Source organism: Emydura macquarii, unplaced genomic scaffold, assembly GCF_026122565.2.
Source record: "Emydura macquarii macquarii isolate MOO-44397 ecotype Brisbane River unplaced genomic scaffold, CSIRO-AGI_Emac_v2 contig_1483, whole genome shotgun sequence".
In the NCBI taxonomy this organism is placed as follows: Eukaryota; Metazoa; Chordata; order Testudines; family Chelidae; genus Emydura; species Emydura macquarii.
Window position 1 is genome coordinate 1,275,966 of NW_027131620.1, and position 26,759 is coordinate 1,302,724.

At 55.8% G+C, this 26,759-nt stretch overlaps 1 protein-coding gene across 1 annotated transcript; it reads left to right on the forward strand.

Moving 5' to 3' along the window:
- The first annotated feature begins 10,556 nt into the window (after positions 1–10,556).
- Positions 10,557–26,111, forward strand: LOC137156940 (bactericidal permeability-increasing protein-like). Its single transcript, XM_067553952.1, has 15 exons — positions 10,557–10,759; positions 11,989–12,103; positions 12,912–13,040; positions 14,067–14,222; positions 14,849–14,912; positions 16,942–17,005; positions 17,553–17,644; positions 18,211–18,387; positions 19,476–19,535; positions 19,901–20,068; positions 20,547–20,614; positions 21,272–21,314; positions 23,767–23,830; positions 24,343–24,419; positions 25,904–26,111. Exons 1-15 carry the CDS (start codon positions 10,645–10,647, stop codon positions 25,940–25,942), a joined length of 1,431 nt encoding a protein of 476 aa, XP_067410053.1. The 5' UTR covers positions 10,557–10,644; the 3' UTR covers positions 25,943–26,111.
- Positions 26,112–26,759: the final 648 nt, after the last annotated feature.

Here is a 26,759-nt window from a genome sequence, read left to right on the forward strand (position 1 = left end):
GTTGCATGTCGATGAGATCCTGCAACCATGGTGCTGTTCCTTCTGTCTGCCGTCTTTGTTGTCCTTTTTGTGTCCGTCCTTAATTTAATCCTGACACCATGTCATGTACTGCTGTACCAGAGGTGGAATGGTCACCAAGTTTAGATGGGTTCGTTATCAGATCTTGTAATGCTCTGCCAGATATGGCTGAGTTAGCCCAAATTAAGGTATCTTACGTAAAGTGGGATCTAGTGGATGAACAGTATAATACAGGTTTGCATTCTGTTGCATCTTCTCAGGCCAGATTTTCACAGGTATTTGGGTGTGTAAAGATGCAGATAGTCTCCTAGTAGGATTTTCAAAGGGCCTACGTTTCAAACTCCCTGGACCTGAGGTGCCCAAATATCTTTTAAAAACTGGCCTCTAGTCTCATTCAGCAACCTTGTTCCCAGGAAGTGTCTCAGGCTGTTTAACAAAGAAAAACAATGATTTCAAAGCTGTAACCGTGACCTAAACGTCTAGAACTAAAAACCCAAAGCTGCAGAAGTGGCATGTTCCACAGTGAAGTATACTCAGACACTGCAATGGTGCCAGTTCTTGCAATTTTATGGCAAATCTCACCATCTTTGGAAGTTTTTGTTTTTTTTTAAAGCACCAGTTCCTGGAGTCAGCTGATTGTGCAAGACTTTCAGCCTTCATTTAACAAAAAAAAAAGTAAGTTTCCAGCCCTCGTGGTCGCAGAGTAAAGCTGGAGAATGTGACCCATGTGCTCAGAACCCACCCTAAAGGCTCAGAACCCACAAGCAAATGAAAAGCCCCCCATCCCCCATTTATGATTTAAAAAAAATCCTCATGATCTTCGAACCTTTGGGGTTGGCAGCACTGGTGTGGTGATGCTGGAGATCAAGCATCCAGCGCGAGGTTGACAGCGAGCATCCAGGCAGCTCTGGGAAAGGAGCTCTGGCTTCATCGCTCTTTGGGTCCTGGAACAGCTGGCTGAGGGGGAGGCAGTTGCAATAACAAACTCCTGGCCAGGGATTAGGCAGGGGTTGGACAGAGCACTACAAAAACAAACGGGTGCGGGGGAAAGGGGATAAGGCTGCTCTGCTGCCAAGGGAAGCATTTCGGGGGCCCATGGCTTGCTGCGTCCCCCTTTCACTTGCGAGTTGGTTAGCAGCTACAGCCCGCTCTCTGCAGCTGCAGCACAATCATTCAGTGTCCGGGATCCAAGGTCCCCTGCTGCAGTGGGTTGCCATTTCCCCTCTCCGAGAGCTGCCTGCAGGAGCCATCGGTCCCCATTGGATCGGCTGGTGCTCAGAGAAAAGGGTGATGTGCAGCAATTCAGAGCCGGCCTCTCTCCGTGTGTCAGGGTGGGGAGAGCAGGGCACCTGTCCCAGGAACAGCAGAGCAATTGCAGCGTTGAAGAGAGCTCCACACCCCAGCAGCAGCCATTTCTCCCTGAACCGGTTTGTTTCTGTCTCTCCTTTCACCCTCTCCCGCTCTGGGTAAAGTCAGCCGCAGCTTCCCCTGAGCTGCAGAGTGGACCTGGCCTCGTTACAGAAGGAAATGAGGGTGGCTTCCCTGCAGAGTTAGCCTGCCTCTTACCCAGGTGTTGCCCCGTCTCCCCCATCCACACACCAAACTCTTGTCCCCTGAGCTTAGTGGTGCTTTCAGCCGCTGGGGCTAGGGCTGAACTTAGAGCCCAGGTTCTGCTTTCACTCAGGCTGCTTTGCCGAGAGGACCCAGGTTAAACCACTCAGGTGCTGCTACGGCCTTCCCGCAATTCCCCCCCTGTGTCCAGGACAGACACATTCCCCACAGTTCACTGGGGAAGAATCATGGAGCAGCTCTGCTTACTGCAGCGCTAAGAGCCGTGGGTCACGTCCCCAGGAGTCCTAGAGACATACCCGGGGAGCGCAACACCAGTCAGGACACACCTGGGGCACGGCTTTGCTAGATGGTTGCTCACACCTGGGCTAGGCTCACCTGGGCTAACTGCAGTGAAGACAGCCCCGGGGTGGCTAACGCAGGCCTGCTCCCTACGTTTCTCTGGCCGAGTGCTTTTGTCCAGTGCTGTTTTATGGACTCAGCTGCCAAAGCGTCAGCCACTTCCCTGGGGAGACGATTGCTGTCGGACTTCGCTGCTGAGCCTCGGGAGAAGGATGTGGTGGGGATGGGGGAGGCTGACATATGCAGTGTCCACCTCTGCCCGCCAGGGAGAAGCGACACCCCGGACACCGCTGACCGGGTGCTGATCCCAGAGGTGTCGGCTCTGGGGGACGGCATGTCCCAGGAGTGCTGGGTTCACCAGCCGCTCAGCGGGTCGAGGGCGGAGAGCGTAGAGCCAGCTCCCCAACAGCAAGGGGCTGTGCTGTACGTGTGGACGGGCGGCGCAAAACCTCCACGGGGGGTCGAGAGCAGTTACAGCCTGGAAGGCTGGGACCAGGCCTTCGAATCAAAGGCAGCTCAGGGCAGGAGGGGGCAGCATGCAAGGATTTCCCTGGTGAAACCGGAGCAGCGGGTAGGACTCAGCCCAGCCACTCCAGCGCTACAGCCAGGCTCAGGGCTGAGTGAGCCCCAGACATTGCGCAGCTGGGCGTGAGCCTGCAGGTGAGAATGGGATGGAGAGAGGGAGCAAAGACGCAGGAGGGAGTGAAAACAAAGCCCAGTTCCCTTTCAGACAGGCCACTACCTGCTTGGGCCGTCCCCCCCCCCCCAGGTTCTCGGGGATGCCAGCACCCAGCAGGTGGGTGCCCTGGTGCTGGAGTGGAAAGGAGCGATACTCGTGCAGAAAGCAGGATGTTGGGGCCGGATGAGATCCAGCCAACGGAGCGTCCCAGGGCGTCCGGAGTTTGCCTGCAGGGAGGCCTGGTGCGAGGGTCTCTGTGTGGAGCTCTGTTCCTCCCTCCCTCTTTTATCTCGCCCTCCCCCACTTCTTCTCCGCCTGGCTTGGCCCAGGCAGCTGTTGCGCAGCCCCTCTGTGGCTTTTCACTCTGCGCCCCTTGCAGGCACAGAGCTCCCATTCAGGCCCAACGGGGCGGCTGGAGCCCTCCCGCCAGGGTCTCCGCAGGGTCGTCCTTCCTGCGTTTTTATGTTTACTTCAGCAAAATTGTCCTCCCAGCTCTGTGTCGTTCTTGTCTCGAGCGGGGCCTGGACATCACGTCATTGAGCAGAAGGGGAGCGTGTGTACGGGGCGGGTGGGGGTGCAACATGGGCTCCACGTGGTAGCAGAGTATTTCTCGGGACATGCGCTCACCACCTCGGTGTGTCTCGATTAAGTCAGTGGCTGCGGTGCTGAGTGACCGGGGGCAGCCGGCGAATTGCTCAGATGTCGCAGTGCTGGGGGCGACTGGGGTGGGGGTGGACGTGACCCCAGCACTAGATCCAAGATCCATGTCCCAAGCCAGAGGCGACAGCTTGTGCCTTTCTCTGTGTTGGACCCCAACTGCGAGACTCCCCGAGCCCAGCTTTGGACCCCGCATCCGCTCTGAGCTCTGTGACTCAGGGCTGTAGCCACATTGCAGGATCCTTGTCGAATTTTCGGGGAGGTCTGGGGGAGGTGCAGCCTCTGTTCCTGCTGCGTGTGCGGGTCTGATCCATGCTGCATTAGATCCACAGGACGTAAGCCCAGAAGGGGCTGTGCTGATCATCTAGTCTGACCTCCTTGACTCGCGCCCACCGGAGCTGAACCTGGCTGCATTTGGATTAGGTGCCCCCCAGCCACTAAAAAATCTCTCTTGGCACCAGAAGTGTGACTCCTGCCAGAAGCCAGGACCTCTGCCACTGAGTTGCTATGTAGCCTCAGCCAAGTCACCTGGCCTGGCTGTGACGCACACAGGCCTGCTGCGCTTGGGCGCAGTGAGGATTAGCTAGTTAATGTGTGACAGATGCCACCTCACCCCGCCCTGAGAGATGCCTGCTCCCTGGAAGTGCCAGACGTGCGACAGAGGAGCCTCCCTTTCTTCTCCCCAGAAGATGAGTCCAGCATTCTGGGACTTCCTCTGTGCTTTGTGCTGATGAGATGCAAACCCTGCCCTTCCTCCAGTGCCTGATTTGCCCCAGCCGGTCCCTCAGCTGCTTTTAATTTATTGTAGCCCCAAGTGGTTCCTGGCCTCTTCTAGTTCTGGTGACCCAGCCAGCTGTTCTTGTCTCGCGTCACCCCAAGCTAGGGACGTCCCCTCCAGCTTCCAGGAAGAGGCTGAACCCTGGTCATGCCGTGGAGACAGACTGATCCTGCAGCTGGGAAAACAATAGCAGAAAAGGACCCCCTGGCCCGGCCTGCTAAGACTGTATTTTTAGCCACCATTGGAATGAAGCTTGTGGCAGGACAGGCAGCGACAGCTGATGGTGACGCTGGGCGCGATAGCAAAAGCCGGCAGCTACAGCTCCCTGCCCAGTCCAGGCCGCCCCGGGGAGATTGTGAACACGGGGCCCAAATGGAAGAAGGCGTGAGAGGAAGCTGAGCTGCCATCCCCAGCAGCGAAGGACGCCCAGAGTGCTCTGAGCTCAGAACCCCGGCCAGGGGTGCAGTTGGTGGGATGGATGATGGGGGACATTCTACCCCCAGATACTCTCTCCCAGTTCTTCTGGCTATTGGCTGGGGAAATGAGGCTCCCTGGGTGCTGCGAGTGCTCTAGGTAAGGTACAAACATCTCCCCATAGGCTGGCAGGTATCCCCTATGTTTGGAGGGACCGATATTTTCCCAGGGGTCCCGGTGAGGTCTCTGCCCTGGCAGGCAGGGACAGAGGGTTGCTGTATATTCCCAGCTGGCCCAGGTTTGCTATTGCTCTCTGAGCCCAGACCTTCCCCTAACTGTTTCCCTGTTATTGATGAGTCAGCACCTACCTGCCAGGTGGTAGATTAGGTGTCTGATAAGCAGCAGATCTCATTACCCCTGACAGGGGAGCACAAAGCAGGGGAAATTCCCAGGCCTGGGGGGGTTGTCTGCCTCATGCTCTCACGCCTGACATGTTTGGCTTGTCCTCAGTTAATAGCCCTCAGATCAGGCCATGGCCCAAGTTAGGGAGAAAGCTACTTTCTTTCACACATTTAACAGAGTCCCCACCAGCTGGGGGCCGGCAGGTCATCCCAGGAAGGTCAGTGCCTGCAGCTGGCTGCATCCCCCAGGGCAAAGAGGGCGGCTGTCCCGGGAGAGCTCTCCCTGCACTCGTTGGGGTGGAGGGGGAAGGAAGTTAAAGCCCAGACAAGAAGCTGGCCCAGGCTGTGCTGTTGCCTCTACCAGTGGTGCCCTGCTTCCGACAGCGACCTGGAGAATGAGCCAATGAAACCCAGAGATCGAGACTCCCGCACGGATGGGGCCGGCCCATGCTCTCCCCCTAGACAGCACAATAGACTACGCAGAGACCTGCACCTTGCGAAGTCCACAGAGAAGCGCTGTCACGGACATGAGCAGTAACGTGACCGCGCCACAGCCGGACGTGTGCACAGTCACTGGGGAGGGACAGCTGTGGAGAACCAGCCACGAACTACAGGTGCAGCTCCAAATAGCTGTGGACTGTTGTAGAACAGCCGGTTCCCCTTTCCCAGGGCCCTGGAATCCCTGCTGCTCCCTCTGCGCATCAGGCCCCACACACAGCAGCTGGAGAGGGGCAGCGGAGCACACACGCAGCTTCCAGCTAAAGCAGCAGGAAATGGCTTGTGTGCGGCCCTCCGGCAGATCAGGCCATGCTGCCTGCGACGGAGAGCAGGAATTCCCGCTGCGCCGGCTGGGCCTGACTAAATGGACTTCCAAGGCCAGCTGCCGGGTTCGTGGTGTGCACGACTGGGGCGAGCTTTATGAATATTGGGGTGGCAGTGGGAAGAGGCCTGGCTGTCACTGCCCAGGGGAGGGGACGGGCTGGTCTGATGTCCCTGTGGCCAGCCAGGCTCTGTACAATTTGAACGGCAGAGCAGAAGTTTAAATGGGTGCTGATAAGCAGCGTCTCTAGAGATGAAACAGCAGCCAGGGGGGTGTTTGAATGTTCTCTCTACCCCCGATTGCTGCCTGACCCCGGCCGTGACCCTTCCCCACAGCTCCTCTTCTGATGCAGGAGGAGGGGGGGAGATGAGAGCAGAAAGACACAAAAGGACTAACGGATCTAGCTGGAGGACTGGCAAGGAAGTAGGTTCCCGCCGCACCAGGCTGACTGCATTAATAGTGCGGCTGTCTGCCTCTCTGGGAACAGAGTCGCTTCTTAACGGCGTTTGCGTTTGTTCTTGGATTCTGCGCGGTGAGGCCAGCCGGCGAAAGGTCTGAAACAAGCATGTTACTAAAGTGTGGCCCTGCTAGAGCGGGGTGTGCTTGCAGCCTGGCCTCCTGGTCCCAGGTCTGGTTTCTGTGTGAGCCTGGACACGTTGCTTCATTGCTCTGTGCCTCAGTTTCCCTGTAACTAGAACAGGGACAGTAATACTCACCTTCATCCCAGGGCTCAGAAGCTTAATTCGTACATGTCAGTGAAGTGCTCGGCACTTTTGTAGTGCAGAGAGTCCGTCTGGGGCCATGCAGTGGATGCCTTCCCTGCAACGCAGCCAAGCACTCACGAAGAAGAAGGGAAATGGAAGCACGTCCTCTCTGCAGGACTCACAGCCCCTAGGCTGTTTTTTGGGGGTGGCCCAGCCAGCTGCCATTGTCCTGCTGTGGCGTTGGGCAGGGCAGGGCAGGGCAGCGAATGGGGAACTGCTCAGAAAGACTTTGCTGTGTCGCTGTGTCTGTGGAGGGTTGCAGCCACCGCCACTGTAAGCAGCACCTGACGGTCTGGTAGTGCCTGGCCAGGTCGCCGTCTACCGGTGAACCTTTACCCAGCCCTCCAACTCGGGGGTTGTTAGCAGAACTATGTTTTTCTTCAAGAGTCAATGTCCTCTCTAGCACTGAGAGCTGTATAAGCACCACAGTTGTCGGCTCTGGGTGCTAGGGACGTCCCCAGCTGTTGTGTGACAGACATGGGCCCTGTGACTCCAGCTGGGTTGTGGAAACGTTTGCTGTTCACCTTGAAAAAGCTCGTGAGTCCAGGTGGGAAATTGCCTGTTTACACGTCCTGTGGGTTTCTCTGCCCAGCTTTGTGCGTGAAGGAGGATCTGCTTCTGATGTGCCGTGCTTCCAGCACTTCATTACCAAACCCAAGTCAAAGCTTTGCGGTGTCACAAACCCAGGCCTTCGGCAGCTGTTTGGTGAATTGCTCAACCTGGAGCAAACTGTGGGTCAGACCAAGAAGTGACACCATCCAACAGCACTGGTGTGGCTCCTGGGGTGGTGAGGGGAGGGGGCGGAGGGTTATAGAAGTCATGACCTTCAGCTCTGAACGAACAGGCCTGGTCACTTGAGCTACAAGAGAGACCCCTGCCCCCTTGGTGACTTGTTGGCGGGGGCTCCTGAGAGCTCGTTGTTAGACGTGGGGCTCCTGACTGAAGTTGGATAGCTTGTGAGGCTCTGGCGTTCCCCTGGTTGGGGATCCCAAACCATCCCACTGGGGCTTGACCCCTCTTGACGCAGAGCTCTGTGCTGGCGTGTCAGCCGCCTGCTGCTCTAAAAGGAAACGGTCAACCCCCAGCTTTTCGGGTGAGTCTTTCATTGTGTTCCTTGCTGTGTGTCTGCCAGTCACAGACGACTCCCAGGACCTCGCTGTCAGGAACTGCAGGGATGAAATGCAAGTCCTGCTGCTCCAAAAGCGCAGGTGTCTGTCACGTCAGCCCGAGGAGACTCCTCACTAGCTGCAGTGGTATGTCTGTCCGTGGCAGAGCAGCTCTCGCATTGTACCCAGTCTGGAGCAGCGATACCCACATTTGCACATTTTACTGGGTGTGCTGCTGGCCAGGAAGGCACCTGATTGGCTCTTTGCGCCTGCACTTACCACAACAGCACCATCAAATGCAGTAATCCTGCACTTTGCACGCACCTTCCCTGGGCAACCAACTGCACGTGCCTTCTTCTCCAACTGTAGGAAAAATCCACACTGGCCCCGGCTTTCCCGCCTCTCAGGCACAAACTCTGGGAGTCCCAGACCCCTGCAGGGAGGGCACCCTGCTTCTTTGGGCAGCACCAAAGCATGCCAGTGAGCTGGAGAATGCTGCTCATGTGCTGTGTATTTTCAGGGTCGACGGTAAATCGGCAGGCAGCTAGTCTCCGCCTGCACACACAAAATACAGGCCCCGGGTCGCCGAGAGCCACCAGCTATTGAGCAATTGCTTTGCTGTGCGTCGTCTTTTCTTACAGTCCAAAGCTCAGGGAAGTTGCCTCTGGGGTCTGGTTGCGCCATGGGATTCGCAGAACATAGCAATGCACGTGCAATGCTGCCCTCAGATTTCTGGTGCTCTGCCGGGATCGAGGCACAGAAGGGGAACTGAAAGTTCCCGCGAGGATTTCTCCTTCCTTCGGTTGTGACTGTTATTGCTGTGCGGCTGCTCAGGCCTCTTGCGAAATGCACGTATCAGCTTCCTACCCGCTTGATTTCACCGCGGGACCAAACTGCTGCCCTTTGCAGAAGGGAGGAAGCTGCATTGGGCGGGGGTGGAGGGGTGCCCCCCCAAAAGCAAGCCTTGGGCAGTCGTGGAACTTGCCCCCTCTGCGTGGCCCCATTGGCCTGACGGGAGCTGTCCCCCCTCAACATAGAAGACCAGCGACGCCGATGGCTGCCTCCCCGGGCGTCTCTGTCTCACTGCACCAAGTTCACATGCAGCCTTTCTGCAGAGAGGAGCCTGAGCCCAGACCTCGGCGTCTGGGACCTTGGAGATGGGGCAGAGCAGCTCTCATTCAGTCTAGCCGCCCCCTCGCGAGGGGTGACAAGGGTGGCCCATTCCTGCCCCACCCCCTCTGAGCCCTCTCCGTTCCCACATGATCACTGGCCCTTGCTGTCGGTGGAGAGTCCGGGCTCTGCCATGCGGCGCTGTGACTGTGACGCTGTGCTCAGGTCACGCCCGGAGACTGCTCCGACGCCGAGGTTGCATTTGGTGTCACGAAAGGGCCTGCATCATGTCACCAGTGACTAAAACTCAGGGCTGAAGGTCGTTCCAAACGGTGGGACGATCAGCGCCCCATGGGTGGAGGGTAGTGTGTTACCTGCTGGCCCCAACGAGCCTCTCTTCTACCCAGCAGCTCTTCCATGGAGACGGGAAGCTGGGGAGTTAGTGGCCTTCTGTTTGCAGCATGTCATTATCTCACGTCTCTGTGGGTCTGACTGTGCAGGGGGCACGGGGATGCCACTGAAACTGTGCCGGACCCGTGAGAAGCAGCTCCGGTTTTCACGCAGTGGGGTGGGCTCTGACTTGGGAGGGGGGGACATTCCCATGAACAGTAATGGGAAAGGGCGAGTGCGCTCTGCCTTTATAAAGCAGCATCTGGTGAGGAAAATGCACATCTGGATTCTACACGGACCCCAGCTCCTCCCGGGTCAAGGGCAGGCAGGACTCGGAGCTGGCCAGAGGAGACAAGCCCTTGGGGGCAGTGAGCAGGAAAGGACATGCTTTAATTTGGTCTTGCTCCCGTCCCACAGAACCATGCAGGTTCTCCGGTGACCTCCACTTGGAAGATTTATGCAGGAAACTTTGGGGCAGAAAACCACATAGGCCAGGCAATGCCTGCAGGGTGCGAACTCCCAACACTGGGCACCCAAACCACGATGGCCAGCGTGGCCACGCTGCAGCTAGCTCCAGTGCAAGATGCGACAGTGCAATTCGGAGGGGAAGCTAGACCTTCCCGGCCTGGCTCCAGCGTGTCGCTGCAGGTCTTGCATCCCAGGCACCGACCTGTCTCCCTGCACAGGAGCGCACGGCGAATGTGGCTGCTGGCTGGCTAGACAGGCTGGAGAGGGGGTAAAAGAGCGACAGACTTAAGACACGTGACTGCTACCAGAGCTCACCCCTTGCTGGCCGGGCCACGGCACAGAACTCTGACTGGCCGCTGCGGGTTGGCGAGGCCACTGGCTAAAACGGTGGAAGCTGCAGGAGGAGAGAAATAACTTGGGAAAGCTGCTTCCTTGACGGGGAAGTAAAATCCTCCTAGCAAGAGAGAAAATGCTCCGCAAAACCTCTAGTGAGGATCTGGGATGTCGCCATCCTGCTCCCTGCCCTCTGTCAACTGAGAAAAAGTGGAATGGGCAAAACACAGAGGAGGAAAGCAATGGGGTCCAAGTCCCTGGCCGAGCCTGCTCCAGGAGCCCACAAGGGACTTGTTCCAGCTGTCAGGGCAGTGAGGAGCCACTGGAGGTTGGCATGGTGCTGAATGCAAAGTGTTCGCCTCTCCTGCCTCCAGGACCCGCCCCGGTATCCAAGGAGACCCTTCCCGCTGCATTCCTCTGGCTTGCAGGGCTGCTGCCGGCAGGTGTCTGTCTGTGGAGCCGGGTGTCACCCTCGCTGCAAGAGAGCAGCAGAAACGGTCGAAGTGAGGCGTGAGTGAGCGAGCCTCGGGCCATGCAGCAGGGCCTGTCCCTGCCCCGGCCCCAGCCCCAGGAGGAGGAAGCTAGAGCAGGGCATGGCTGAGAATGATGCAAGTGGGGACAGCCCCCAAAAGAATGTGAAAGCAGCTTCCTGCTTCCTTGCCACATGCCCGCCCGTCCCTTTTCCGGCCTGCTGCAGACACGCCGGGTATAAGAGCCGGGTGGGAGCGGGGCATCGGACAGTAGTCTGCCCAGCGTGGTTCAGTGGCTGCCCAGCGCCTCGGCACTCCTGCAAGGATGGGGACGCGTCGCCTGGCACTGGCGGCCGCGGTGCTGGCCGTCTGCACGGTGCTGGCCAGGGCCACGAACCCTGGCTTTGTGGGCAGGATCACTGTCAAAGGCCTGGACTACGGTAGGTTCCCAGGTCAATGTGTGTCTCTCTCACACTGAGCCGGGAGCTTGTTGTCAGCTGGCGAGCGGGCCAGGTGTGTAGCTACCCCCAGCGCGTTGTAGGGGACATGCGCTAGGAACCAGTCAGCCAGCGGGAGGGACGTGACACGAGAGATCATAAATGCAGGAGGGAGGGATCCTGTGGCTGTGTGGAATAGCCTGTTCCAGGCGTGGGGCCGCCTCTCGAATGGAAATGGCTGCTTGTGAAGGCGGGGAAGGATTCCTGACACCCTCTCTAGTGCACGGGCGTGTGCATCTCCCCGGGTGTTCTCTGGGGGTGCATGTTTCAATGGGAAGCGTTCTCTCTCCCTGTGGCGGGTGCGTCACGCCCCATGTTCTCTCTGTTTGTGGTGTGTGGTGGGAAGTGAGTGAGGGATCTTTGGGGCTGGAGACCCCTCCCTGTCTCCATTTGGTCCCCAGCTCTTGCTCCGTGTACTTCCCACGCCGGCACGGACCCTAGTGCAGACTCTAGAAGCCCGCCTGGAGTCCTGGACACGTGCTCATGTTGCTAATCCGTGCCAGGTCCACGCTGCCGCATCTTCACGGCTATTTTTAGCCGCACTAGCTAAATTAAAGCTAGTGCAAGCTGCAGTCCCAGCTCCGGTTGCAGTGTCCGCACACCTGTAAGGGCTGAGCTGATCTCATGAGAACCCTGGGCTCCTTCCCTGGCACGGCTGTGCCGTGTGTGGTGGTCTGCGTCTGTCACAGTGAGTGCAGCGTGCACGCACTCCGATCAGGGACCGCTTTGACACCAACTTTACCCTGCTTTGCACTGGTGTGAATGACTGCCCCGGGTGAAGAATGAAACTCACTAGCATCCATTACGAGCGGGAATCAATGCCCTGGTTCCTGGATTCCCTTCCCCTTTGCATCGGTGCAGCCTGCCCTGTGCCGGTTGTTTGCCTTGCTGCAGCCTTTCCCTGTGGGCCAGGGGTAATGAGATGCCCCTTAGTGCATCCTGCAGCTCATGCTAAAATGTGAGGGCTCTTTTTCTCGCCGTCTGCGGCTTGCCACTAATAGTCGCACGTGTGATGGAAAGCGGCTCCCGCCACTTATTCCATCAACGGGTAAGTGACTGACTCGTCGTTTCTTTGGACACTTTCCTTGCGTGACGGAAGGTCTGAAAGGTCTGTGTCCAGCTGGCTCTCAAAGGGCCAGCTTGTGGCTGACGTCCCCTTCGTCTCCCTGCAGCTCGTCAGGAGGGGATCGCTGCCCTGCAGAAGGAGTTAGCCAAGCTGAAGCTGCCAGACTTCTCGGGGTCCTTTAAAGTCAAGATCATAGGAAGGGTGCGCTATCAATTCCACAGGTGAGACCTTGGCTTCCGGCACAGCCTTCCTCCCAGAGCTGGGAGTGAGAGGTGCGGGACAGAGTCCTTCCCAGGAGGGGCATGTCCCGGATGGGCCGTTCCTCTCCCGCTGTAGAGCCAGGTGGGAGGGGGTAGAATAAGGTGGAGCAGGAGCTCCCAGTGGAAAGTGAATGGCCGTGGTTCTGATGAAGCCGTTTGTCTAACCCTCCCCGTCTGGAGCCCAGACATCTTGGGCTGGGAGGGCGTTTGTGCAAAATCCAACCAACAGGTTTTGCCAAAAAGCAAAGCTGCCCCATGCCCAGTTTGCCCCTCTCTGATTCCAGAGCCAGCCCCTCCCCCAGAGAGCGGAGTCCACCGAGGCGAGGAATCTCTTCTGGAGCAGAGCTCCCGGCACAGCTGGGATGACCTCAGCTTTCAGGAGACCACGAATGACCCCCCCCCCTCCCGCTCGCCCGTCAGACACAAGCGGGTTAATGGGATGGCGAAAGCTCTTTGTGGCTCCCTCCCAGGAGCGAGGGCCCCTCGCTGGGCTGAGAGAACGGGGGGGACTAGGAGAGTGTTGAGCTCACAGGAGAGGGGCATAGACTCCATGTGCGTCAGGCCTGTCCTGGGGAGGTCACCTGTAGAGCAGAGAAGGAGTTTGCTCACCCTGATCTGCTCGGTCCTTGGCCCCTTGCGACCTGCCGCAGCTGTGCTGGTGACTCTGGGGACACGGATGCCTCTCTGCTCAGGGTGCGGCTGAAAGCCGCCCGGCGGTTTCCCTGGGGAAGGTCTGGTTTCCTGCCGATAGAATGTCTCTCTCTTTCAGCCTGAACCTTCGTAATTTCCAGTTGCCGAGTTCAAAGATCACCCCAATCCCCAACGTGGGCCTGAAAGTCTTCGTCACCAACGCCTTTGCCCAGCTGACAGGGAAGTGGAGGGTGAAGAAGGGATTCATGTAAGCTCTATCTGGCTCTGTGCAAGCATTCATGCCACCTGTGTAATCCTTTGTGTGACCCAAAACGGATTCTGTCCCCGTCTCTCTCCCCTTCTCTCTCTCACACACACACACACACACACACACACACACACTTTTTTTTCCCCCTTGTCATTTCCTGTCCCACTGACTTGTTTCCCAGGGGTAGGGGGCTGATTTTCCTCTCATACTAGTTTTACACCAGTGCAGCCCCATTGACTTCAGTCGGGTTATTCTTGGTTTACACCAGTGTAAGTGAAAGACGGATCAGGTCCATCATCCACAGGGAGGCAGGCTGCCAAGCCCACCCATGGGTGAGGTCACCCTTGGGGCCTGTCTCCCGGGTGTGAGTATTCACGGTGATGACTGGAAGGCAACACACAGACCCAGCTTTTCACTTCCTGAGGGCAGCATCCTCGTGGCGCTGGGCAGGGGGCCGTGTCCGTCTCTGGTTCGTCTACAGAGGGGTGCTGCAGCCCTTGTAGGCTCTGCGCTCTGAACTTCAGTCCTCGACAATCGGCCTCGTGGCCTGGCAGGCTAGGTGGTGCCCTCCAATGCCGCGTGGGGAAGAGCTGTGAGCCCTGCATGAGTGTGGAGGGAATTTCTTGCTGTGTTCTCCCCCGCTGCCGCTTTAGAAATGGCTCAGATGGGTGACATGGGGCAGCCCCATGGCTGGAGCCGTTAAGCTGGTTAGCATAACGCAATGGAGAATATATTGTAGGGCGCAATCCTGCAGGGAACCTCCAGCCGGGGCATGGAACCAGTGGCCTTGCAGGTTCTTTCCCTCTCCCTAAGTCCTGTAATAAGAAAGGGAGAAGGAAAAAAGAAACAGTGACGTGACTACGATTCCTGAATATTGCTCCAGCCGCAGGGATGTTCCTTGTGAATAATCAGTGCTCCAGGGATTAACATGCAAGCCCTTTCCCCCAGCATATGGACTATGCCTGGGTATTAGGAGAGGGCCCCTAATGCAAATGCAATCTCTTCTCCTTCTTCCTTTTCCATTAGCAGGGACAGTGGTTCCTTTGACCTGAAGATCGAGGGTGTCTCCATCTCTATTGGTCTGAAGCTGGGCAGTGACACCTCTGGGAGACCCACCATTACCACCTCCGAGTGTAGCAACCACATCTCCAAAGTTCGGGTGCACATTTCAGGCAGGTTTGGGTACGTAACGTCCTTGGATGGTCACGTCTTGGCGATCGCGTTGATTAGCCCATCTTCTACAGGGCCTCCACTCAGGGATATTGGTTACATTCATCCCAGCTCCGCTGGGCCCACCAGGCGTGTCAGCAGCACCGCTGGCCTTGCCCATTCTGTCTTCTTTCACAAACCGCTAGACGGGTCATCTGAATCCTGGAGTGACTGGCCCAGCGGTGCGGTAGCTGCATCAAGTGGCTAATCAAGGAAAAGCTCTGAGAATACCCGGGAGATGGCTTGTCAAAGATGAATTTAATAAATAAAAATACAGAACCAAATTCTGAGCTGCTGCTAAAAAATGATCTTACACGGGGTCTGAATTTGGCCCACAGGGTTGTCCCTTTAAGAGACCCTGTTTTCAGCCCATCTCTACGTTTGTGTGCACAAATTTTACAGGCATATCTATCTGCAAATGCAGCCATCATATTAAACAACGCAAAGCAGCAGCAAAGATTTGAATCCAAAACACCATGGGACAACATGCCCCACGGTCACACACTTTTCTAGTGTCACCCCTTTCTGAGGAAACACTCCTCCAATTTCCTCCCCATAGGAGGAAGGATGACTTTATCACACTGTGTTTTGATCCCTAGCTGGCTGTACAATCTCTTCCACAAGAAGATTGAGTCCAGCCTCCGGAAAGCCATGGAAAGCAAGGTACAGTAGGCTAGGAGCACAGAATACCAGCTCTCTTCAGTGATCCTCCTGCTGCACTGCCACAATTTCCAAACGGCCCACATCCGCACTCTCTCGCTCTGAGGCTGGCCTTACCAATAACGAGTGTGATGGCGGGGGACGGATGGATGGCGCTGTTTGTTGGTAGGAGACGTGATATACGGAGATCAGTGTTGCAGAGCATCATGAAAAAACAGACTAATGGCAGGCGCCTTGGCACTGCACAGTTCCTATTGAATTCTAAACTTGCAGCGTTTGCCAGTGGCTGATAGAATTGGTCTCAATTAACAGAGACATTTCTTTTCATGTGGTCTGCTAATTAGATCGTATGCCTCAGCCAAACTCGTATCAAAAGAGAGAACCCACTTAGAGAGCCTCCGAATGGCCTGTCACTGGTATAGATTTTTAGGAGCTTTGGGGTAGAAATTCTCATTGCTGGATTTTACAAATGTTTACCGTCTTGTTTTAATGGGGCGCATCAGCGAAACCCTGGTACCTACAGCACTGTACAATAGCCTGCACTCAGGAAACCTGAACCAGGACATGGAAACAAGCTGTTAGCAATAATTGCTACAAGGCTAACTGGCACGACCTGCTCCATCTCTGGATGTAACCCTCATTCAGGAAGGAGGCAGTTGGAGAACAGTGAAAAGTCCATTTCTATAATAGATTTAAAACCCTGGACTGATTGTATTGAGCTACTTTTAGTGCCATCTAGTGGCTTTTTAAGGGCCACCTGAAAGCTGTTGGAGCAGATGGGTTGGCATTAGAAGCAAAGCCAGCACCTATCAGAGATGTGCGTCCATCCCCTGCCTCTCTGGAGGGGACGCCGCTGGGGAAACCTGGAAACGCGGTGAGAATCCCTCTTGGTAGCTCCCCTTCGCCTCCTCTCTCAGCACGGCAGAATCCCCTGCACCACATGCAAGGAGTTTTCCACAGGCAGAGCCTAGCCCGATCTATAGCTCATGTTTCCAGTGGTGCCTTTTCCATCTGCTCATGCCTGTCCCACAGAAGTAACTGCGATGCTTTGTTTCTCCTCCTTAGAACAGGGGGTGCATCCCACCTCCAGGCTCCCTGTGTAGCTGGGACCAGGGCCATCAAACCTTCCCGTCAATCTCGGGGGCTTTCCTGCACCTTGCATAACTGAACTACCCCTGCTTTGCCTCCCATTCTCTGCTGGGCTGGCTCCCCCTTAACACACAAGCGTGTCTCCGGGCAGTAGGAAGCTGTGTGCATGCACAAGGGCTGTTACATGACTCAGCCCACAACAAACCTTTCCCATTTCCCCATCAGTCTCAGGCCAGGCATTGGCGCTCCAGGCCCGTGGGGATGTGTGCTGTCTCTGCACAGAGGGGTGGAAGGAGCACACCTCCCCTTTCATAACCGGCACAGAGCCCTGGTTTGACAGCTAACATGAGTGAGCCTGAGCTGACCTCCTGATGGATAACAGGGAGAAGCAGACCAGAATAGTCACCCAGGAGATCCTGCCTTGTACCTCTCGAGGGAACTCCCCCCTTGGGTCTAGCACTGTGCAGCTAGCTGCGGCTTTATGGTCACGATTCCCCTTTCCTCTGAAGCACTAGATATTGCTCTTGGCCACTGCTGCGGGCCGGGTGCCGGACTGGACAGGCCAATGGTCCAATCCAGCATGGCTGTTTCTGTGCCCTTCTGGGGAACGGGAACGGAGAAGATGCCGGCAGGTATTCTAGTCCATCTGCAGGGTTACTCCCTGCAGGACCTTTCCGAGCGTGTTTGCATCTCCCAGGAGTACTGGCCTGCATTTCTGCAGAGCAGCTGGAGCTGGGGGAGCAGTGTAAACAGCATTCTGCCCGGTGGGCTGTTTGTCATTCGCATGTGCAAACGCAGGCTTTTGCATAAGTAAAAAAATTGCATTGGGCAACATTGCAGAACCAGAGAGGCCATTTTTGAGAGCTTGCCACTCTGTGTGAATCCGTCTGTCCAGACAGAGCTACTGGCCATCGCCAGGGTGTTACCTCTCTGTTTTCCTCAGATCTGTGGCGCAGTGACCAGCTCTGTCAGCACCAAGCTGCAGCCCTATCTCCAGACTCTGCCAGGTACGAAGTGGTGATGACATTGATTTTTACAAGCATTTCCCCTAGGCCAGGCGCATGTTATGGGGACACTGATTTTCACCCTCCATTTAGTTGCTGGCCCACACTGAGAGCCGGGTGCCGTCACATCACCCCAAAGGGACTGGTGCAACTCCCTGTTGGAGGCTGTCCCCCTCTGCACCAGTCAGCTCTCAGGATGGGGAGGTCCAAAGCCCTGCCTCCTTCCTGCAGCCTCTGGGGAGCGTGGCTGGGGCAGGCCCAGGAAAGATTCCTCAGGGGTTGGCACTGCAGCTGTCCCTAGCAGAAAGGACCCAGCGTGACTCTCCAGGCTGAGGGTTAGTTCCCAGGGTGGGCGGTTACCAAAAACCCCCATCTCTTTGCTCTAAACTGAGCACATTTCATATGGCGGAAGCTGAGAGACAATAAAGATGGAGCCTTAATTCCCCCTAATCCCTTCAGAGCAGCAGCATGGCACAGCTGGGGAGCGGGAAGGGATGGGATTTCCTCTGGCATCTCGGTCCATCCAGTTTGTCTCTCTCCTGTCCTGTAGTCACAGCCAAGATAGACAAGGTGGCTGGGATTGATTACTCCCTGATTACACCTCCCGTGGCAACAGCCCAAACTCTGGACGTGAATCTGAAGGTGAGAGGGGGACGGAGGGACACACACACTCTTGGGGGAATCAGTGAAGGATGTTTGTATGTCCCATTAGCATTTCTGCCTCGCCAGGGCCTGCTGGACCCTAAACTGCCAGAGGCCAGAGCAGCCTAGGAGTGAGGGGCTGGAAGCCAGGATGCATTGGTTCTCTTCCCAGGTCCGCCACTAACTCTCAGTGCGGAGTTGTGACCATCGGCAAGTCACTTAACCTCTCTGTGCCTCCAGTTACCTAGCTCCAACTGAAAGCAGGTAAAAGGAGTGGCAGGCCGTCCCGCCCTCTCTCGGATGCTAATTGTCACGTGCAGGGCACATGAGCGCCTCACGTGAAACGCTCCATGCCATCGCAAAGGATTCGTGTTCTTTATAGTGCGCCAGCCCCGGTTGTTTTGTAAGGTCCGGTGTGAGTGCAGGGGGTGAGCGCCTGGGGGCAGACCCTGTTTTTATTCTCTTCCTCAGAACGCTTTGCTCCCAAGTTGGGTCAGTGAAAAGCACGTGAATTCTAGCTGTTCTCTCCTCCCCCGGGCTTCACTCTTCTTTTCCTTCCTCCCTAGGGTGAATTTTTTTCCCTGGCCCATCGCTCTCCTGTCCCCTTTGCTCCTCCCGCACTGGCCTTCCCCATGGATCGTGACCGCATGGTTTACTTCGGGGCCTCCAGTTACTTATTCAACACAGCCGGCTTTGTATACCACACGGCAGGGGCCCTGGTCTTCGAAATCACTAATGACATGGTAAGGGGCGGTGGGACTCGGGAGGCCTGGCTTCAAGTCCCAGCTCAACCACAAGCTTCCTTGGATGTGTCACTCAGTCTCTCTAGCCCGTCCTTGAATTGCCCTGCTTCACAGGGAGGTGAAACAAAGCCACTGCTGCCTGTGAGATGCTCGGACGCCGGTGGGGAGGGCTGTACGAATACTGAGATGGGTAGGGGCAGAGGCTGCAGTTGGTAAGTGAAGGGGGGATGTTTTCTGTCTCATCGTGCACCAAATGTGGAGTTTGCTGTGATCCCCTGACAGGGGAAAAGGCAAGTTATCACAGGGATCAGCCCAGGGGGTGGAAACATGGGGTTTGAGAGCTCTCCGCCCAGCTCCCGCAGGGTCCCCGAACCCTGGGCAATGGCTGCAGAACAAGGTGAGGGAGTCAGTCACAGTTCCTGGGCTAATGGCACCTTTGACCCGTCTTGGTCTCTCTAAGCACATCCGCCTTCAGGCCTCGGGCCGTCAGGGTGGACGCAGGCACCTCTCTCACTCTCAACGGTCCCCGGGCGTCAGCTGAGGTCACCTCGGCAGCTCTGAGTTCAAGTGCGGTCAGCACCCGCCACTGCCCCCAACAGGCTTCAGGTCAACACATTCCCACCGGAAATTCTCCTAACCCGCCCTACTCGTCAGCCACTTTACAGAGCTGAGCAGGTCACAGGCCAGGCTCACGCCAGCCGCAGTTTTCCATCGTTACCTAGCAGCCCCCGTCTGTCACGCGTGTACTGTTGGTAATGAACCCGGGACATGCCCAGACCTGCACAGCGAGAGTTCGAATGGCCGGTCAGTTCTGGCCGTAGGACTGGAGACAGGCCAGCTTGCTCCTAAGCGTCTCAGTCCCACAGAAGCCCGTAGCAGGGGGCACCTGGGGCCCCTGGGGCCTTGCTGCCCCACTCAAGGGCACCTGGAGAGACCTTTCCCTGATGGTGAAACTGGCTCCCAGGGAGGGTGGTGCGGGAGGGTTTGGTGGATGATCGTGCCTCTCGCTCTGCCGCAGCCCGTTCTGCAGGCAGGTCCCTGCCAGGCGAAGTGACCCCCCGGCACTATTTGTGTTTCTCCTGATGCAGATTCCGAAGCAGTTTCAATTCCATCTGAACACCTCCGCCTTTTCCGCCTTCATTCCCAAGGTAAGTGCTCGGGCTGCCCTAGGAGCGCCCGGGTCTGTGCCGCACACGAGCCGCTGGGCACTAGGATTGCTGGGGCCGGCCTCAGCGCCTTGCTCTGTTGTTTTCCAGCAAGCAGCCGCCCATTCCCAGACTAGATGAAAACGGGAACTTCCCACCACCCTCGGTTTTCGTTCAGGACAGACCAGGTTTGACAGAGGTTACATGGGCGCTCGCCGGGGCAATGGTCACAGATAGGAACGTGAGCTCGGAGGAAAGGCTGGATCGGATTCAGTCCTCGGGGAGTTTGCTTTCTCGCTGTACTAGGCTTGTGTGAATCTGCCGTCCCCTTCCCCAGCGCTGACTGGCTCTCTCTGCTCCTTCTCCAGCTGCAGGAGATGTACCCAGACAAGCTGATGAAGCTCAGGATTAAAACCTCTTCTGCTCCGTTCCTGACCATCACGCCTGGGAACCTGTCACTCACGCCTGTTGTGGATATCCAAGCATACGTTATCCTGCCCAACTCCTCCCTCATCCCCGTCTTCCTCCTCAGTGTGGTCAGTCTGGGCATGGCTTATGGATATTGGCCCTGGGTGGGGAGACTTTAGTGAGGTTGCCCTCCTGACGATAGAGGCTGGATCTGGAGTATGGACCTGGAATCACTGCGAGCTCCCCTATGCCCCATATCCCTGCATCGCCCCCTCTCACAACTCCTGCTGAGGTGGGCCGGGACTGGCGTGGCTATGAGCCGTGCCCCGTCCCTTTGCCGTGTGCAGCAATCCTACTCGGTTCCCACAGCAGCGCCTGCTTGCAGAGGAGATGGACTCCTTGCATAACTCGCCTTTCGATGCCTCCTCTCCTCCCAGGGCAGCTGTGCGTTCAGCAAGGAGAGTGCAGGCTGTGCCCAGCCCTTCCCTGGGGGGGGAGGCAGATTCACTCCTGGCATTAATGGAAGATCCCAGGGAAGGGCCTTTGCGTTCACAGGGCCAGCACAAGTCTCACAGGAACTGACGTCGCTTCTCCTTCTCTTCCCAGACCAGCAGCGTCTCAGCCAAGATTACGGTGACCTCGGCCCGGATAGGTGGGACCCTGGCCCTCGGCAAGTAAGAGACGTGGGTGTGGAGGGGGTGAGGTGGGATGGCGCTGCCAGAGGATATGGTTAAACTTGCCTGCAGGGCCCAGGAGGCGTCCGAGTTCCCATTCCCAGGGATGAGGGCAGAGGGGGGTGAGAAGCATCCCAGAGCTGCAAGCACAGACTGCCTGCTGGCCGGTGGGCTAGCCGTGGCCATGCCCTTATTGAAGGGGTAAATCCAGCCCTGGTGTAAACTACATTGGCCTCAGGCTGCTCTGCTTACATCCCGGCTGAATTTGGCCCTGCACCTCCCAGTGAGGGCCGGGTCGCTGCCAGGAGTGGGCGGGGGAGCGAAGAAGCTGGGATGAAAGCCGTGGGGTTCAAACTGCCAGCTGCCAGGCTCCCCTTCATTCCTCCCCATGTGCCTGGGCGTGACGCTGCGCTCAGCACCGAGTATCACTGCGCAGGGCCCGCCCCCGGCCACACCGCGGGACCCGAGCATCTCTGCCCAGGGCCCAGCCGAGGGCTGGTAATGCTCTGCTTAGCCAGCCCTTCCACTCCCTTCAAGGGCAGGGCCGGATGTGGGTGGGGTTCAGACGCGGGACCCCCCTCATGGAGCGCAGCCCCACAGCAGAGCTCTGTGTGCTGAGGCGACTGTGGGATGCCACGTCTCTTTGTTTCTCCGTAGGATGCAGCTGTCACTGAAGCACTCAGACGTTGGCCCCTTCTCTGTGAGTTCTCCTCGAAGGAACGTGACGTCCCTGCTTGGAGGACGTAATGGACTCAATTTGCACCCCTGGGTGCAGCCTCTACCTAACGCACCCAAGGGAGGATGCCAGGGGGAGGGTACGCAGCGGCCCCACTCCCTCCATTCCACGCAGTGCCGCCAGGCAAGGGGCGCTTCCAGTTCCAGCCAGGGCTTAATAGGAGCTGCACCACTGCAGCCTTGTCTCATCTCCCAGCCACCCTGGCCGCGGCTGCTCTCTGGGCTCCATTGGAGTCCGCACCCCACTCTGCATGATACATAGTGATCCTGTGCACCTCCACTGTGCATGCATGTGTGACCTGGGGAAAATGCTCCCCCCACACCATGTATTGCAGTCTGTTTGACTTTGTTAGTTTCCAGGACAGCCCATGTGTTACTCAAAAAGTAACAGCAAAAACTTTTTTTAAGTACATCAGAATCAGGAAGCTGCTAAACAAGCAGTTGGGCCACTGGACAATCGAGATGCTAAAGGAGCACTCAAGGAAGATAAGGCTGTTGCGGAGAAACTCAATTTGCATCAGTCTTCATGGCTGAGGATGTGAGGGAGATTCCCAAAACCTGAGCCATCCTTTTTAGGTGACAAATCTGAGAAACTGTCCCAGATTGAGGTGTCGTTAGAGGAGGTTTTGGAACAAACTGATAAATTAAACAGTAATAAGTCAGCAGGACCAGATGGTTCCACCCAAGAGTTCTGAAGGAACTCAGATGCGAAATTGCAGAACTACTAACTGTGGTGTGTAACCTATCATTTAATCAGCGTCTGTGCCGGCTGACTGGAGGAGAGCTAATGTGATGCCAATTTTTAAAAAAGGCTCCAGAGACAGTCCTGGCAATTACAGGCCAGTGAGCCTAACCTCAGTACCTGGCAAACTGGCTGACACAGTAAAGAATAGACTGATCAGACACAGAGCGGAATACGATTTGTTGGGGAAGAGTCAAGGGAAATCAGTCCACTAGAATTCTATGAGGGGGTCAAGAAGCCTGTGGACAAGGGTGACCCAGTGGATACAGTGTACTTAGAGTTTCAGAAAGCCTTTGATAAGGTCCCTCACCAAAGGCTCTTAAGCAAAGTAAGGGGTCATGGGATCAGAGGGAAGGTCCTCTCCTGCATCAGTAACTGGTTAAAAGATGGGAAACAAAGGGTAGGAATAAATGGTCAGTTTTCAGAGTGGAGAGAGGTAAATAATGATGTCCCCCAGAAGTCTGTACTGGGACCAGTGCTCTTCAACATATGCATCAATGATCTGGAAAAAGAGATAAAGAGTGAGGAGGCAAAGTTTGCAGATGATACAAAACTACTCAAGATAAGTAAGTTCAAAGCAGACTGCGAAGAGTTACAAAGGGATCTTTGATCCACAAAACTGGGTGACTAGGCAACAAAATGGCAGACAAAAATCAAAGTTGATAAATGCAAAGTAATGCACATTGGAAAACATAATCCCAACTATACTTATAAACTGATGGGGTCTAAGTTAGCTGTTATCACTCAAGAAAGAGATCTTGGCGTCACTGTGGATAGTTCTCTGAAAACATCCACTCAATGTGCAGCGGCAGTCAGAAAAGTGAACAGAATATTGGGAATTGTTCGGAAAGGGCTAGATGATAAAACAGAAAATATCGTATTGCCTCTTCATAAATCCACGGCACACCCACATCTTGAATCCTGCATGCAGATCTGGTCGCCCCATCTCAAAAAAGATATATTGCAATTGGAAAAGGTACAGAAAAGGGCAACTAAAATGATTAGGGGATGGAACAGCTTCCATATGAGGAGAGATTAATAAGACTGGGTCTTTTCAGCTTGGAACAGAGATGACTAAGGGGGAATATGATAGAGGTCTATAAAATCATGACTGGTGTGAAGAAAGTAAATAAGAAAGTGTTATTTACTCCTTCTCATAACACAAGAAGTAGGGGTCACTAATGAAATTAACAGGCAGCATGTTTAAAACGAAGTAAAGGAAGTATTTCTTCACCCAACGCACAGTCAACCTGTGGGACTCCTTGCCAGAGGATGTTGTGAAGGCCAAGACTATAACAAGGTTCCAAAAAAGAACTAGCTAAATTCACGGAGGCTCGGTCCATCTATGGCTATTGACCAGGATAGGCAGGGCCTGCTGTTTGCCAGAGGCTGGGAATGGCCGATGGGATGGCTCACTTGATGATGACCTGTTCTACTCATTCCTTCTGAAGCACCTGGCATTGGCCACTGTCAGAAGGCAGGATGCTGGGTTCGATGGCACATGAGTCTGACCCAGTGTGGCTGATTTTATGTTCATTTGTCTCCTTGGTTCAAGCAGAGTCTTATCCCAGTTCCTGGTCCCCTTTTAACTCCCCTGAAATTCAGCCACCCCCTCTCCCGTCGCTGCCCCTGCTGCAAGCTCCAGCGGGTTCCACTCTTTGCGTTGCATCCTCAGGTGCAGTTACTGCAGGCGCTCATGAACTTCTCTGGCTCAAGCATCCTGCTCCCACGCATTAACGGTAAGGAGCGGGTGGGTCGGGGCACGGGTCTCAGGGAGCCAAGGTGCTGGGTCAAACCCCAGCCCTGACACGTCCGTTATCAGCCGTGGACAGTGGGTAAAAGCTGCTGTGGGCAGAGGAGCCCTGGATCAAAGAGCTTCCGGCAGTATCCCGGGGACTGCTGCAGACATAATGTGGGTGGCTGGACAGAGTCCATCTTGGAACGGTGACAGGCAGAGACGAGAACACAGTGGAAAGAATGTGCACGGCGCACGTCTTAATGCCTTCCAGATCCCGTCTCCCGAATGCGCTGCTTCTCGTTCTGCAGCTAGCAGGGCCCGAGCGCTGGGACTGGCTCCTGTGTGCGTGCGCCGGGGCAGGGCAGAGTCTCCCCGCTTGTGCAGCTGCTGGCAGAGCTCCCAGGGAGCAGGGTGCTAACCAGGGGTGGGTGCCGAGTCGGTTGTGCACAACCCTCCAGCGACGCCGATTGTTCTGCCCCCTTCCATTGCTCTCATGAGTGTTTTATTTTCCAGCGAGACTAAAGCAGGGCTTTCCTCTCCCACTGCCGGCTCATCTCCAGCTCTCCAGCCTCCTCATACAGCCCCGCCAGGTCAGTGAAACGCCAGCCTCCTCATACAGCCCCACCAGGTCAGGGCCGAGGGGCAGGTGGCCAGTAATCTGGGGCACCAGTAACCATGGGTTAGAGTGAGGAACCGTCTCCTGCGCGAGGTGTGAGAAGTGCCTGGAACACAGAAGACTGGATATAACGGGATACTTTAGTATAGAGAAGAGTCTGCAGTGGCCAGACGAGGCGGCCTCATGAATCCTTGTCATCACTGGTGAAGCTCTGGCAGAGGGAGAGCAGGGTGAAGGGGAAGTGTGGGAGTGAGAAAGAAGGGGTCTTCTCTGAGCTGACGTAGAAGTTGCTGGAAGAGCTGAGAGAATAAGCAGTGCCGTTTGCGGGCTGGAATCGCCCTGATTAACGGCTGCTAGCTGGCAGAGAGGAGCAGGTCTGCTCTAAGGGAGGAGAATGAGACGGTCCCAGACAGAACTGATCACTAGTGCAAGCGTCAGTGGTCCAGCAACACACAGACTCCCTGGGAACCCAGGTTCCCATGCAGCCCTCTAACCTCTATACATCCATGGATTTCCTTGGTGTTTACTGCCCGGGTGGGCGGGGGTGAGGGAGTGTCTCTCAGACAAGAACTCAGGACCTGAGCTGGTCTCGGCCCTGAGCATCAGGGTCCAGATTGTCACGGTTGGACAAGTACCGTTGCGCACCAATCCCAGCACTGCACGTTTAGCATCGACATGCAAATACACGTGTGGTTTGGTGTTTTCTGAAACTCTGTTCCTAACTTTCACATGGCGCTTTTTGTAAAGAGCAGAGATTTGCTGTGATTTTTGGCCCTAAATTCCTACCCTCACTACCACTACCACACACAGTCCTGCCATGTGTTACATGTGGGTTTTCTGTCTGGTCACATCCTCCCCCCTTCCTCCTCCCGTCAGCAATGGCTGCATTCCAGGGGCTTGTATACATATATAGGGCCCAAGCCAATGCACACTGAAATCAGAGGAAAGAATCCTGTTAATTTCAATGGGGACTGAACCGAGCCCATAATTTGTGAAGCAATCAGGATCCCTCAGCATGAGAGGAACTAAACCAACGTAACATATTAAGGACTGGATCCATTGGGTGTTGGCCAGGCACATTATTAAAGCCCTTCCAGACCTCAAATCAGCGGCAAAGCAGCATGAGAATGTCAGTGTGTGTGATTATTGCAGCCCCCCCAGCCACAGGAGAATGAGTAAAGTTCTGATGACAGAAACAGAGAAGCAGCTGCTCACGCAATGCTGAAAAAATATAAAGCCAGGAAACAATAGCTGGGGCGAAACATGGATTTCCCTCTGATGTGGAGCCAGTTCACACTCCGCACGCCCTGCAGTGTGCATGATGCACACGTGCTTACCCGCTTGTGCTGTAATTAGAGCTCCGATTCCCTGATTAAAAAGCGCCTCACATTTACTGCCAAAGGCAGGTGGGCTTTGCTGTTCTGTGACCTGCGGGTTACATCACGATCTCTCTCCTAGAATTTCCTGCTGGTTGGAGCAGATGTTCGTTACCAATAGAGACGCCGAGGACACGATGCTGCAAAGGGCCGATACGAAAAGGAAATGTTCCTCTTCCTCCGAACAGCCCCTGCCTGGCCTTGCGAATGGATAGCAGGCGCCTGCCTGGCCTCTTTGCGTGTGCTGCACCCATCCTTGTGCCCAGAGAGAGCTCCTGATTCTCTCCTTTCCCCTTCTCCTACCGACCTGTTTGTCCAGGAGTAAAAAACATGTGGTTTGTCTCCAAACACATTACCCTCCTGCCTGTCTCGGTCTGGATCACTGGGCACTAGATAGACAGAGGAGAAGCGTGCATGGGGTTCAAAAAACCAAGTAAACTTGAGCTCTCCTTCCTTTCCCTTCCCCAGGCTTTGACACTATATGCGGTACAGCGCACAGAACTGATCCAACTCCCAGGAAAGATTCCCACACGCTGCACTGGGAGTTGGACCAGGCCCTGAGCAAGTCGACTGATTGATTAGTGTGCATGGGGTGAAGTTCTGATCGGCCTTAATGAGCAGTTGTGGCGATTGCCCTCCGAAGCAGACTGGTTCTGCCAGGTAGAGTGGCTCACGGGGCGATGCTCACCAGCCACCAAGGGCTGTGTCCATTGACTAGCCAGAGCAATTTCATGGTGCGGCAGACGAGACCAGAAATGAACGACAGCCAGAAGGTGAGGGAGCTGGGAGTCCCACACCTCAGGGTCCCCGTCAGTCTTTGTCTGAGCGCTGGCTCCAGCTCTGTTAAATGTGCTGGGCATTTGAAAGATGATTAGCTGAAAATACCAGTGCTTCCTACTGGGACGATGCCATCTGAGCCGGAGGTTCCTCATCCTTTC